Source organism: Pipistrellus kuhlii, unplaced genomic scaffold, assembly GCF_014108245.1.
Source record: "Pipistrellus kuhlii isolate mPipKuh1 unplaced genomic scaffold, mPipKuh1.p scaffold_m20_p_10, whole genome shotgun sequence".
In the NCBI taxonomy this organism is placed as follows: Eukaryota; Metazoa; Chordata; class Mammalia; order Chiroptera; family Vespertilionidae; genus Pipistrellus; species Pipistrellus kuhlii.
Window position 1 is genome coordinate 17793436 of NW_023425405.1, and position 15061 is coordinate 17808496.

Genomic DNA, 15061 nt, shown 5'->3' on the forward strand with positions numbered 1-15061 from the left:
AGCCAACAACAATAAAAATAGATGAGCTAAAGTGCATAGCTGTTAAGGAGCCTGGTAAATTAGGCTGATTATGTCCAAAGATTTTTATATCTGGATTCCTAAATAAACAGATTGAAGTTAAGCACAAAGTTGGCAATGCCTATCTGGCTGATGAATACTAAAATCAACTCCAATACAGTTTCCACTATTTGATATAGTGCTAAAAGTTGAAAAATTGCCATTCATCAAAAAGGCAGTGGTCCCTGGACTGTAAAGCATAATAACGTTTTATTTTCAAACAGAAGGAATGGATTTGCTTCACTATCTCCACTGTCTTCCTCTCAGTCAATCAGAGATCATGGTGAAGCAGGGAGGGTATAAGTTGCCTCCTGTGACCATGGGAACTGTTTGCCCGTGAGTGAACTTGGGGTGATTACAGGAATCTGAAGTTTTTTCTCATGAGCATAACTATTAAAACAACTTGTTTACAAGATCTAACCAAGAGAACTGGAAAAATAAGCACTCTCCCTGAAGGAATTAACAAATTCCTTGGTGTCCTTCAGTTTTGATAGAGAACTGTATCCTGTGATACAATCTTTGCAGCAGATACTTATTATCTAATGTCAGGTTTTGGTCAAAGCACTGAGACTGACATGCTAGCTGGATTTCATGCCAGGCAAAGCAAGTGTGTACCCATTTCTCATTGGGCTCAGGAACTCCACCTCTATGAGTGTGGGCAACAGTGGGGAAAGTATTAGAGAAATACCATCTCAAGCCTCATCACTCATGCCCCTGGGAAGACTCAACTGAGGAGAGGGTTTTCCTTTGTTTTTAGTATATGTATCAAATATTGCATGGGACATACTTATGCTAAAAAGAGGAGAAACTTGTTTAAGAACTTGCGATGTTAAAGAACTATCATTGCTAAGCAACCTTAGGACCCAGAACCAAGGGAGATATAAAAGCTGAACTCCAGGGGATTCAGGTAGATCAGTAAGTAGTTCAGGACATAGAGAAGGCAGGGTCATCATTTACAGGTGAAGAAGATGGAGAGTAGGGGAGGGTGGTAGACACAATTGATTTGTAACTCCTTCCATGAAACAGTGGGGTCTATTCCCCCCTCCCTTCAGTCGGGATTGCTCTGTGACTTGTTTTGAGGAACAGAATGCTGTGGAGAGGATGGAGAACTTTCCAGACCAGCCTCAGGGTGTCCGGAAGCTTTCATTCACCCCTCCTGAAACCCTAGCACCGTCATGCTGTGAAGAAGCCTGAGATGAAAAAACCAGGTACAGAGAAAGACTCAGGTGTCCTGGCCATCCCAGCCACCCCAACTGAGAGCCCCAAATATGTGACAGGGTATCTCTCTTCTATACAGATTCAGTCAAAATGGTAGCTGGCTACAGCCTCCTGAGTGAGACCCAGGGAGACGCCCACAGGTTTAACAGATATGGAGAAAAACCTGGAAGTAGGGGAAGTGCTAGTACCTAGTTCTTCAGGAAACACAGCAACCAGAGAGAGGGAGAGAGGGTTCCTAACCTGTGTTATCACTCAGCTAGGTATCAGTGGCTCACCTAACTCCAAGAGGGCACGTGGGTATTAAATAGCCTAAGGATGCAAACAAGCCCTCAATCTCATTGGGCAAAGGGCAAACGAGGAAGAAAAGATTGAGAATGACGAAAAAGACAGCAACTAGAGCCAAGCCTGCATGGGTCAGTGGTTGTGTGGGTCTATGAACCAGGAGGTCACAGTTTGATTCCTGGTCTGGCCCTGGTGGCCTATTGATGATTGTCTCTCATCAAAGATGTTTCTATCTCTCTCTCCTTCTCCCTTTCTGTCTGAAATTTATATGTATGAAAGAAAATGAAAAAACAAACAAACAAACAAACAAACAAAAAATCAACACCAATAAGATGGCAACCTTACAATCCCTTTGTAAAGATTCGGTGATGTATTTCGTATAAGCATCTGGCATAGAAGTGCGCTTGCTAATGGTAACTGTGTTTTCTGTTTGTAGCTTTGCAATATGACTTAAACATCTATGCAACTGTTTTAAATGTAATTATGCCTACAATGATATTTTTTTTCTTTAGCCTGCAACTGCTTGAAAACAGCGACTGCATTTTATTTGTATGTGTGTACCGGCCTACAACATGTAGTTATTATTAGGCACCCCACAAATATTTGTTGAATGATTGAATGAATGAAATAAGATGTTTGCTAAATTGAATTAAAAGAAGAACGGGAACGCGTCTGAATGTCTACTATGCTTTCTATTTACAGGCCGAATTTGGATGCAAAGTGGGCTGGCCACAGGCTCACTGCTAGGGCTCACAGCAAAGCTTCCAGGATCTCTCAGAGCTAGAGACTATTCCACTCTCTCCTATGAAACAGCGAAGCCAGGCAGACCCCTCCACCCCACCCCCCGATTCCTGTTCTTTGTCCTAGAAACACTATAAAGAAGAAAAGCTGTTACGAATGGTCAAGACATGGTATTCAACACGTGTTTATGCCTCTGAAGGGCTTTTAGAGGAAGATGCTAAAAACTGCAAGCTGCTTCCAGCAAATGATATAACATCAAATCAGAGATGCAGTAAGCTGCCTGGGAGGTGAGCGTGTCCTGCCGCAGAGGACGTGAGGCTACCAGACGTTTCCAAGAGAATCAAGTGTGACTTGAGTTGAAAAGATGAATGAGACTTAGAGAGGAAAAAAAAAAACAAACTAAAAAAAAAAAAAAAAACTAAAAAGACAGGATAAGTACTCTCATTAAGCCTCAGAAAGAATAGCTACAAATACTAGTATAGATTAGCTACTTGCCCCAACCAGTTAACTTCTCAAAACATAAAAGATCTTCCCCAAACAATAAAGCATATTATCCAGCTGCATTGTTGTTGTTTTTTTTACATTATTTTTTAATTAATACACCCCCCAAAAACCCTGTAATGATCTTGATATGAAAATTATTTCTATTCATTGACTGGTTAAGGGTACCCCATGGGTGAATGGCCTACTACAATACCCCTGTCTCAAGTAATCAGAGAGAGTCAGCTAGCAGTTGGAGAGCATTTCCACCATTCTGAAGACGGCCTGGGTGGAAGGCAACTTCCTAATTCAATCTGTCCCATGGGTAAGTGATCCTGCGCCTACTCACCGTGATCAAGGATATATTTCACAATCTCCCCGTTGCCGGTTTTAGCTGCGTGGTGAAGGAGTGAACAGTGGTCTGGTCCCTGAATTAGCAGACTGCCTCCATTTTTATAGCTTTCTATTAGCTGAAAAAGAGACAGATAAAAAAAGAAGCTCAGACCGAGGCCGGAACAAGGAAAACAGCTCACTGGTGATAAAATAAGAACAATGCAGCAAACCACAAATGTGTCTAGCTCAGAGGACACAGAAACAGCAGAGAGATGAAGTAAGCTTCCTCGATTGTGTGATAACTCAAACAGATGGCCAGTGTCTCACTGACTCCCGAGAGGGCATACAGGTGTTGAACATCTTAAGAAAATGGAAATATACTGAATCACTTATTTTTCCTTGTTTCTTTTTCTTTTTCTTGTCTGGGCAGTGGTCCCTGTTCCAAGGGAGTGGAGAGTGGAGGAGAGAATAAGTTTTCCTACTTTGGTTCAGCTTTTCCTTGAGTGAAAGAATAATTAAATCTATAGGTAGGATTAGTGTGGTGTCTGGTAGGAAACTCCTTTCCTGTTCCTTAGTTTTTCTTTAATCTCTAATGAACCTAGCTCCATAGAAGCTCTTTCCCATTTCTCTGTGTGAGATCACTGCACGCAAGCACACAGCATACACACACACACACACACACACACACACACACACACACACAAGTATGGCTCCTTTCTTCATCCAGGTCTGCAGCGCAGCCTGCATGTGTTCTGTTAATCACCCAACACCTACTTGACAAGGCTAGAGGTGATTTGCAGGATGAGAAACAGATTCAGAGAACATAGCAGTAGAAACTCAACAGATTTTGCAGCCTTAGAATAAGTTAGCCAATGAGGACACAGTCTATGTTCATGAAATATTAAACATTATAGAAAGTGTAAATGAGTTCCTATTCTCTAAACTCTGATATATCAGGATAAGAAGAGCCTTTTGGAGCTTCTAAAGTATAGTTTTAGGATAAATGCCAATCACGTAGCCCAGCTGGCAATAAGCAAAAGGAATGTGTCTACCACTAAGAAGTTAGAGGTACATTATAAAAAAAATCAACATCTCCTAAGGTTCAAAGTTCAAGCTTCTACTCAAATCAGCCATAGCATTGCCATGTGTCAGATGCCAGGGAAGCAGATAAAGACAACACAGCCACTGGCCTCAAAGACCTCACAGTCCATGGGAGAGACAGATGTGGAAAGAATTATACCCGAATGGGGAGGACCATGATGGGCTACCATGGGGCACCAGGGAAGCATGAAGTGGGGGATGGAAGACTTCCTAGGAAATAGATTCAAAAAAGAGTGGTTGAATGGAAATCAGGCACTTTCACCCTACACGGGGGTAGTAGGAAGAAGTAGCTAGTAGTTTTCCTGTTAAGAGAAAACTAAGAGAATCCTATTCTGTTTCACTGCGTTGTCTCACAGTGACAGTCCTTTCCCTGGAACAGATCCACAAGAAATTCAGCTCAAGGGAGTAGCACAGACCCAATCCATCAGTTGCCTTGATTCTGCCTTTCTGTAGCGTTTTAGACAATGAGCATTCAGTCAGGCTGTGGCATCTCATCAGCCCAGCTGCTCAAGACAGCTTTCCCACTGGGATGGCTCCTGGGGTCTTTTGTTTTCTGCTGATTTGTGCATGCTTCCTCTCTCATACACACACACACACACACACACACACACACACACACACACAGCTGGTTTAATATTTAATACTGAATTTGCTTTCTACATGGAATAGAAAAATGAAAGAATATGGAGAAGAAAAAAAAAGGAGAAGAAAAATATTAGGAAAAAAAATAAGAAAGAGTTAAAAAAAACAAACCACCAAACTTAAGTCCCCTGTATTTCATCTCTCAGTAAATAAGGTATTCTTGCATTCTTTCTTAGCCATTTTGGAAATAATTGCAATAGAGAATGTAAAAGACAACTGACTGAATATAGTTATTTCCTATATCTCAAATAATTATCCATTAACTACAAAATATTGTGGTGATATACCCACAGACCTGGAAAATTCATTACCTAGACTAAAATCATGTACAAAATAAAGTGAAAAAGGCTTCAAAAGCACAGCTTGCAGAATGTTCTGGCTTAGAAGCTCTGCAAGGGCAGGGATCAGATTGTACTCATGTCTTTATCTCCCAGAATCTAACAGAAGGCTATGCACAGAGAATACGATGGCATTGGTTTAATCTCTTGCTGGGAAATGGCACTGAACTCACAGGGGCAGTGCTTAGAGAGCATCTTTCTCTTGTGGATAACAATTCCTAGTAACACTATGATCCAGTGCACTGAACAGGCACCATTTCCAGAATTATATGTTGAAAGATGACCATTTATCCATATGCTCACAACTGTCTCACCAATTGTTTTCTGCTAGTGACCTGTTAAAAATGGACCAGGGGGCCTGGCTGATATAGCTCAGTGGTTGAAGTATCACCCTATGAACCAGGAGGTCAAGGCTTGATTTCCCATCAGGACACATGCTCAGGGTGCAGGCTTGATCCCCAGTAGGGGGCACACAGGAGGCAGCTGATGGATCTTTCTCATTGATATTTCTACGTACTTCTCGATCCTTCTCCCTTCCTTTCTCTCTAAAATCAATAAAAACGTATTTTTAAAAATAAATGGAGCACAGAGTGTCTCAGTTTAGTCGACAGTTGTGCCTCAGAAGAAACTATATTCAAGGACAGTGCTTCTCAGCTTTCATTTAAGGGTTTTGGTTTCTGGATCTGCAATAGCACCATCCCCCACAGGCTGGTGAGGAAGGCACAACCTGGGCCCTAGGGAGCTGCCCATATTACAGAGCCGATCAATGCCAGTGTGAGCTTTATGTCTGAAAAGGATATGGGACCAACTATAGCTTTTAGAATTGTTATAAACTGTATTATACTTTATAGTAAATATTTGCATTTCCACTGTGTCTAGCTCTTAAAAATACACAGACGAAGACTATGCTAATAACATAGTCAACATTTTAGAGTCCCTTCCATGTAATAGGAATAGTCAAGAGTTTTGCTTGTTTTATTACATTTGATCCTCACAAAGTGAAAAGAGAGGTAATACTATTATTCTATTTCACAGATGAAGAAATGGAGGCACAAAGATAAATAGTTGCTCAAAGCCATGCATATAGGGAATGGCAGGGCCGAGATCTGAACGCTGGCAGTCTAACTTCAGAATTGGCATTCATTCCAATTCCCTCTGAACTAAAATTCACCAGAAAACATAAGAACAAATTAAACTGTTTTGGTTTACCATGATTCCCAAAATACAAAACTGTAATAATGTTGGAAGACACAGGCTCTGGCCTGAAGAATGTATTTCTGGATGTTGACCAGGTAATTTTTACACATGCATTTACTTCAAGACGTGTCTAAAAAGAAATCTAAACTTCCAATATCAGCTTTCATAGAACAGGAATTCTGGGCTGAGCACTGTACCCTGCGGACATGCAGTGATTTTTACTAGTGAAGGCAAATTGCATGGTTATCTTACAGAAACCTTTTGCTGTTAGGAAGCATGGAGATGCAGGAAGGACTCCCCTAATCCTCTCTGTTCAATTCTAAAAAATAAAAATAAAAAAAGCATTCTTCCTCTTCCTACTTAGCCAGCACAGGCAGGGGGGTCTGATAAATGACATATGGGCTCATGAAAGTTTGGTGTGAAATGATGTTGGCTTAAAGTTCTTAAAAAATCAGCAAAAAACTTGGTAGGAAGATGTCTTACCTTCATAAGATCACCAGCTATTACTGCCTGCAAAATTGCTGTGAAAGACAAAAGAGAGATGGCTCATTAATAGAAGACCTTCTCCTTAAAATACTAAAAAGGGCTGGATCCTTATTTTGCATAAAGAGTCTACATTTGAGGCAGGGACCAGGGAAGGAGAAGCATGCCAAAGATTGAATCTTTGAAAAGACTAAGATCTTCTTTGTAGCTCTTCCTTACCTGGGCCCCACCCCCAGTATAATTCTAGAGCCTACCAGAGTCCCCTCTGACCCTGGTACAACAAAGAGAGCATGAAATTTGGTCACACAGATTGGGCTCAGATCTTAACTCTGACACAAGCTGTGGAACACTGAGTGAACCATTTAACACCTCTGAACTTCAGTTCCCCCATCTGTGAAACAAGTCTAAATCTTTTAGGACTCCTGAAAGGATCAATTAAATCATATAAACATTTCTAACTCAGCCACTGATGCAGAGCAGGTGCCTAATCATCACTGGTTTTTGTTCCCCGCTTTCCATTTCCTTCCTCTCTGTCCTCTTGGGGTTCAAAAATTCAGCAGTAATTTTGTTGGTGTGTTTTTTAATGATAAATAAATATCTACTGCTATGGAAATAAAGGGGACTAGAAAGACTTAAGAGGAATTGTTTATATTTTAATTATGTTTTGAAGAAAATAATCATGTGTTAAGCATCTAATTCAATGATGACTCTTACAGAAAAAATTCTAAAAGTCTTGGTTGACCTAAACTAATTGTCATTGGGCAGGGGTGGGTGGGGGAGGAAATAGAAATGTATGTGCATGCCATGTGGGGTATAGAAGAGGAAAGAGAAAATATGACTGATAAAAGAGGATAGAATATACCTGAGTCTAATGGCAATTATGGTTTCTATAGGAATTATATGCCATAAATTGGAAATGGTGGCTTTTGAAAAATAAATACCTAAAACTACACCAAAGATAGATTATTCCAGGCTTTAATGTCACAAAAATTTAGAAGAAAGTAATGTATTTTTCCAAGTGTCAACTTACTGTTCTTATTTGAATAGTCTCTCATATATGGTTAGTCAAAATTCAGTATCATGCATCAAAGTACATGGAGCCTTTGACAGTCCTCGAACAAAGCCCTCCAAACTTTCATATGGAGCATTTACAAGCCCAGAGGGACCAGAGGCAAAGGACCAGAGGCATGTTAAATTCATTCACTGGCCCAGGACCCTTTGCCTCCCCTCTGATCAAAGCAGAAGCCTGGAAAACCAATGGAAATGATGAGGGCTGCTTGAACACACAGGCAGAACAAAGAAGAAAGAATAGAGGAAAAGATGGGACAGGAAAGAGGGAAGAATGTTTCCAAAACAAGCTGTAACCAACATACTCTTTCCATCTCCCTAAGGCTGTGTACATCTCAATGCACAACAGCTAGTTGTTGGACAGGCTGAAAAGATCACAAAGAGGAAGGAGAAAAGGAGACAGATAAAAATAAGACAGAGGGAGCTAATAAAATATATCAAAAGAACCTAAGATAATGGGTTTCATTCTTGATATTATGGATGGGACACTGGAGTTCAGAGAAAAGTGACTCTCTTGGGACACAAAGCTAATGGTGGTCCAGTCATCACCATCATGCAGATCCTGTGTCCAGCCCAGGTCTCTATCTAGTGCCCTCTGTGAGCTCACAATGCAGAGGTCTATAGAGGCATATAGAAAATGAAAGAAAATATTCTTTATAAGTTATAAAGTTTATAGAGTTGTGGAAAAGGCACTAGATTGGAGTCTTAATTCTAATCTCTGTAATTTACTCGATAAGATTAATAGCTGTCCTACTCATCTCTCTGTAGTAAGGATAAAACAAACAAATGAAAAAGCTTTATAAATTGATATGTAATATTAACAGAGGGGTAGCTTTCAGGGCTTTTGAGATTATACCTGATAATGACATGCATGCAAATTTAGAAGGAGCCTAGAAACAGGGTAAAGTTGATGTGTGGAGTCAAGCAGACATAGCTCTGTTAATACAGTGTCCATCAGGTGGAGGCACAGCTGTAGGAGCCAACGAGACGCTGTGTAACTCCAAGTGGTAGAGCCTACCTCAGAGGCAGGTAGGGAGAGGCCGAAGAAAATATCAGTGATTCCAAGTATGAGAAAACTAATCAGCTTGGACTTTTATGCTATAGGATGTTCTCTTCACTGAATTAGAATACCCATATTAGGAAAGAATTAAGGTAAGGGAAATTGCGTGAGGGGGCAATTAATGCAGAGCTGAAAGTCACAAAACTTTTTCAAAATAGCATACAGCCTATGATTTTCATGATCATATTAAAACCTTTCCCAGAAATTAAAAGAAAAAAAAAAGAGAGAACTAGAGAAAAAAGGAATAAAGGAGAGAGAAAAGAAAAATGGATTCATTAACTTAAAGCACCTGTGTAATACAATTTGGTGTAAATAATAAATCAAAACAATGAAGGAATTCCCCAGGACCAAGTTTATTTAAGTAGCACTAAAGTAAATGGAAGAAAGGAAGAAAGGAAGAAAGGATGGAAAGGAGGGAGGAGAAAAAGAAGGAGAGAAAGGAAAGAAGGCAGGAAGGCAGGAAGGCAGGAAGGCAGGAAGGCAGGAAGGAAGGAAGGAAGGAAGGAAGAAAGAAAGGAAAGAAGGAAGGAAGGAAGGAAGGAAGGAAGGAAAGAAAGGGGGGGAGGGCAGGGAGAGGGAAGGGGGAGGAGAGGGGGGGTTTATTTGCTAAGTATGGAGTTCAAAAAGAGTTTCTTAGATGAAATACAGCTTAAGCCAACTCTTCCATGGTAAGTAGAAGTAATTAGCAAAGGAGGTTTGGAAAATCCTTGCAAGATAAAGGTAGAATATGAACAAAGACCTGGAAGTTAGAAGTCATGGTGTCTGAGCGAACCTGCAAAGAGCTTCGTGTGAGCACATCTAAGGTGGAGAGTGATTTCGGGCAATGTGCCACCGTCACAGGGCCCACTCCAGTAAGTACCGTTTATGTCAGGAGAAGGCACTTGGACTTATCCTGCAGGGGATCAGACGCTATCGAAGAGTTAAAAGTACACGAATATTCTTAAGCATGCCAGTATGGCTCTGCGCCTTCCCTCCTAGAAACAGCAATGACCCGCTCCCAGCTCATGTTCTCCAGATTGCCCACATTACAGCCCCTAGATTTTGACCCCAGACTCATTCACAAGCATTGTGATTTATGTCTATTCATTTCCAACGGCCTCCCAGCTTAAAGTCCACATGAGCAGGTAGAAGATCATATAACAGAATCATAACCACGAATAATTTCCAATTGCACTGGAGACAGAAAGCATGAATATTTATTTTAAATCAAGCAATACACCCAAGGGTAGCTATTATGCAAACATTTTTAAGCACAAGGTCCACTTCTGTCTCCTGATTAATGTCCTTCCCCGTGAACACTGTTGTTTAAAATTTTCTCTGCCTAAAGAAAGCCTGTATCCATTAGTCTCAATTCCAGATAACCTTGTGAAAGTTCGAGCTCAAAAACAAATAATTGAGTTGTTCTGATTATAGCATTATCCTTTATTATTTCTTGAGCTCTGAGCTTGCCTTCTTGCCTTTTTCAAAACTCCTTTACACTGAAGAAACAATGCCTCAAGTGCAAAGAAATAAAAGAAGTTAAAATGTTAACGGAACAAAAGGTTGATAAATCAACAAATAAGTTCCTGGACAATTACGTCACATAAACTTATGTAGTTAGAAAGAAATGTAAGGGGGTAGAAACCTGAGAACTGTGTCATTTTTAGAGGTTAGACGTTGAATCACTAGTTCACATGAAATGATTTCTTTTTCCTTCAGTGCTATGCCTTCCAATAAGTTGCTATCCAGTAAACATCCCAAGACAGAATACTGGAACAGAGAAGTCAAGATGGACAGAAAGGAATCACTGTCTTCCTTTTCAGTCTCTGTTCCTGAGACCTGGGTTCCCTAGAGTCAAGACATCCTAAGACACTCATGCATGGAAGAAAAAAATGGCCTCTCCCCTGGGATTAGTGTAGAGACAAACCAGTCCACGGGCCCACTGACTGGCCTGCCTGCTCTGGCCATGCCAAACCCTGTCAAGGTTGTGGAAATATAACTACAAAATAAATGCCATCCTCTCAGGGAACTGGCATTTTGGCAAGAAGTCCAATTAGGAAGGGACATATTGTAATTGAATCTAGACTTAGACGAGCTGAGTTTAAGCCATTAACTAGACATAACCTTGGGTTAGTTACCAAGCTCCAATTCGCTCTTTTTAAAAATATATATTTTATTGATTTTTCAGAGAGGAAGAGAGAGGGATAGAGAGTTAGAAACATCAATGAGAGAGAATCATCAATCAGCTGCTCCTGCACACCCCCCACTGGAGATGTGCCCACATCCAAGGAGCATGCCCTTAACCAGAATCGAACCTGGGACCTTTCAGTCCGCAAGCCGACACTCTATCCGCTGAGCCAAACCGGTTTCGGTTGCAGTTCTCTTATTAGGAAAATGAAGATCAAGTGGGTTCTTTGGAGCCTCTGCCTTGCAAATAAGCTCAAGGAACAGAGAATCTGACCATTACAGTCCTCTGTGGAGAACACCATGGAAGGCTGATTTTTTTAACCCATCACACTGAGAAAGCACCCTTTTGCATCTGTGAGATGAGGTTAGACGAAGGCCAATTACAACTCTAAAATTTGGCATATGACTACTTCCAGAGGGATAGCTTACAGCTGTGATTCTTGCTTTGCAGATGAAAATATTTAAGAACAAAACATACACACAACTTGGCAAAGCCAAATATATGTTTGTAATTCTCAATAAATCAACAGGAATAGTTACAATATTACATATCAAATAGAGTTTCAATAAAATAGCTTATTGAAAATTTTTTATCTTTCAGGTTCAGTTACTTTCAAATTTTTAAATAATTTTATTGCCAAATTGTCTTCTCCTAAGGACAGAAATCACCTAAATCTTCTATTTTTTCTTTTTTCTTTTTTAATTCTGGAAAAAAGTTAAAAGTACAAACAAAAACCATTGAACAAAGAGAGGCTTGTGGAGAGGCAGGGGGCAAAATCAGTTGACTCACTGGGAATCATAAATACATATCTAACTTTTCCAAGTTCTGCATACCTTTTACTCCTAAATATTTTTATCTGCAAAGCAAGAATGACAGTCTAAAACGACCCTTTCAGAAGTCATCATATTCCACATTCTGGAGCTGTATTTAGCCTTAGTCTAACCCTCTCCATTCATAAATGAAGAAACTGGGCCTTGAGAAATAACTTGACCTTTCCAGGGTCACACAGTTAGAATCCAGCTGAGGAAAGAGGGATTTGGGTTGTTTTACTTGTTTGTTTGTTTGTTTCTATTATATTTTCTTGTCCTTTATTGTTTCTAACCTCTGGCTCACAGCTCTTTCCACCATGCAATTTCTCCTTGGTTTAACTTGGAGCAGGATGGACAAAAGGGAAAATAAATGGTCCTCAATAAAAGTTTCATGAATTTGTCACATACAAAATGAAGTCAATTTGCGGCTTTAAGTGGCAATTCTATTATGCCAAAGGAGACACTGAAGAGAGAGCACACCAGGGCAAATGTTATGTTTACATTTCCATCGAGTTCAACCTCACTGGAGTCTTCATACTTTTCCTTTATTTAGAGTTACTTACTGCTTAGCCACTAGAAAGCTGGCACTGTCAGCTGCCCAAGCACCCACTTCTGTGACACACATATTCTGCATAGATTTTCCATAGCAGATTTATTTTTCTACTTTATGAGCAGCCAACACCCACAGTACATGAGCAACAAACTGTGAAGGCTTAGCTCCCCAAAATGAAATTTAAGATAATCATCAAACACGGCAAAGGTAATCTAACACACATTCTGTGATTATGCTAATTAGGCATAAATGAGAAACAGTTTGTGAAAATGACTGTAATTAATATTATTTTACATAGTCATATCAAACAAGTCTAAGAGGAGGTGAGAGAAAGGAAGATTTAATATTTCTAAAGACCTCTGCATTTTAATTGAGGCCTAGGGGAGGTTTTGAAAGTTGATAATAAGATATGTGTCAAGTTATTTGTTAATAATAATAGGTTAAAATTCTGAGAGGTTTTTAGAATATAGAAAAGTTCCAAGATTATTCTTGTAATAACAGACATATTTGTACCAGTTCTCATTAGCAAACCATCCCAAAACATAGAGGTTTAAAACAACAATAATTTATTTTAATAAAAAAATCTGCAATCTGGGCTGGATTCAGCAGAAACATTTTGTCTCTGTTCCACCTGGGGCAACTCCACTGAAAGCTGAGAGATCCACTTTCAAAATGGTAGCTTAGTGCTGGCTTCCGCTGGGAGCTTTGGTTCCTCTTGCATGGGTTTCCTCAGGCTGCTTGGGCTTCCTCCTGAAATGGTGGCTGGGTTTCAAAAGCAGCCTTCATAAAGGAGAGCCTAAGGAAGTCATATTGCCTTGGAAACCACATGGTATCACTTCTGCTGTCATCTCAACTTTACCCACATTCAGGAGAGAGGACATAGACCCCCTATCTCAATGGAAAGAGTGCCAAAGTCATATTGAAGAAGACTGTGGAATGGCTGATAAGGCCATGGCTGTTTGTGGAAAATACAATCTGTCTCATCACAGCTGTGCATTGTGTGATGTCCGTTGAGTCCGAGGATTTGCTTACTTCCAGTGAGCGTTGGGAAAAGGCACGAACGGGAACAGGCCTTTGGTACCTGTGCCACTACGGGAGTATAGTTTATGTCCTGAGTATCTCAGCAGAAAAATACAAGAGGCTGAGAACTGCTCATCAAAAGGACCAGCTTTTTACAGCAGAAAGAAGGAAGGTAAGGAAAAGACCAGGCAGATGGACAATTGTTTGTAGAACTGAATTAGGGATTCTATCTAAGGGAACTCAATCCAGGATCTCCATTTAATCATCAGATGTGAGAGAAGAGAATGCTTGGCTGGAGGAGGAAGGAGAGGAGGGAAGAATCACTCACAGAACTCTAGTCCTTTATCCATTACACTCTGCCTACTAGCTTCGTCTTCATCGCCGAAATATGGAGGATACAGATCACACAACTGACATATCTTCTTATCATCATTGAGTTTAATCTATCAGTGGCATCCAAAGGCCATTCAATGCTGCATGGTCAAACACCACCTGTGCCAAATCTCTCTTAAAACATAACCATAGATGGGAGACAAGACATAAATAGGTTCTGCTTCTCTCTAATGACAGAGTTAATCCTCCAATTCAATTAGTCCCTGCTAAGTGAATGCCTGAATGTAGTCTATGGGTTCTTCCCATCTGCCACAGCAATCCTTTTGAAGCTACTATTGGCATGGAAGAGGTTTCCTGTTCGGAGGAAAAACAAACAGCTCCCATCCAGTGTTCCCTCCTGGCAGGAAAACTCCACCTTGCTGCCAGAGGCCTAGGACAGTTCCCTTCCGAAACAGTCCATCCCACTTCCCTTATTCACCCCTGGAATTGGCCGGAAACAGTGCAGGGACCAGATGTCTCTCCCAAACTCCCATTTGTTTATGTATTGTTGTGAAATTATTCTTTGGTTGTTTCACATACCCAAGTCCCATCACTGCAAGTAAGCCACAAGCACGAGAACCGGAATCTGATTTGATTTTTTTCCTCTGTTTTATCCAGACTTCACCCTTCACTGAAAACATCTTAGTACAGGAAGTATGTGAAGTGCTTAATCCATAAATACTGGTGTTTCAACTGGCTGTCATTTCAATGTTCTCTGAACCCTGGATCAAGAAAGATGTCTGAGGAGGTGAAACAGATCCACTTGACAGGCCCCCTGCTGAACCTAGTCAACAATTTTGGGGTTGGAAATGTTTTAAAATCTTTTTGGTATCTAATGGTGCTTATTAGATGCACTGAAATACAAATATCTCAACAGACCAGAACTTCTTATATTATGCATCAAACCAGAGTCCTATACTAAGCAATAATGTGTCACTTCCTAGAACATCAGTAGCAAGCTCAGATCAGTGTTGCAACAAATTTTATGGGTTAAATTTTTTGAGCATTAGGTGAGTGAAGACAGGCTCACAGGTTAAGGGGCCAATTGGATTCACACTCTTCCACTGTCACAGTCACAGTATGTCACTTGCATCCAGTTGTGTAAAATTGGTGCCAACAGTCAGAAGGGGGACCAGAAAG

General features: G+C 40.4%; 1 protein-coding gene across 2 annotated transcripts in view; it reads right to left on the minus strand.

The window, feature by feature from the left end:
- DGKI (diacylglycerol kinase iota) overlaps window positions 1-15061 on the minus strand; it is a 375198-nt gene that overhangs the window by 9615 nt on the left and 350522 nt on the right. For both annotated transcript variants that reach the window (XM_036428029.2, XM_036428022.2), the window contains 2 exons: window positions 6873-6910; window positions 3128-3248 (listed from right to left, as the gene is read on the minus strand). In XM_036428029.2, the coding sequence (XP_036283922.1) occupies window positions 3128-3248; window positions 6873-6910 (159 nt within the window). The remainder of the gene's footprint in view (window positions 1-3127; window positions 3249-6872; window positions 6911-15061) is intronic.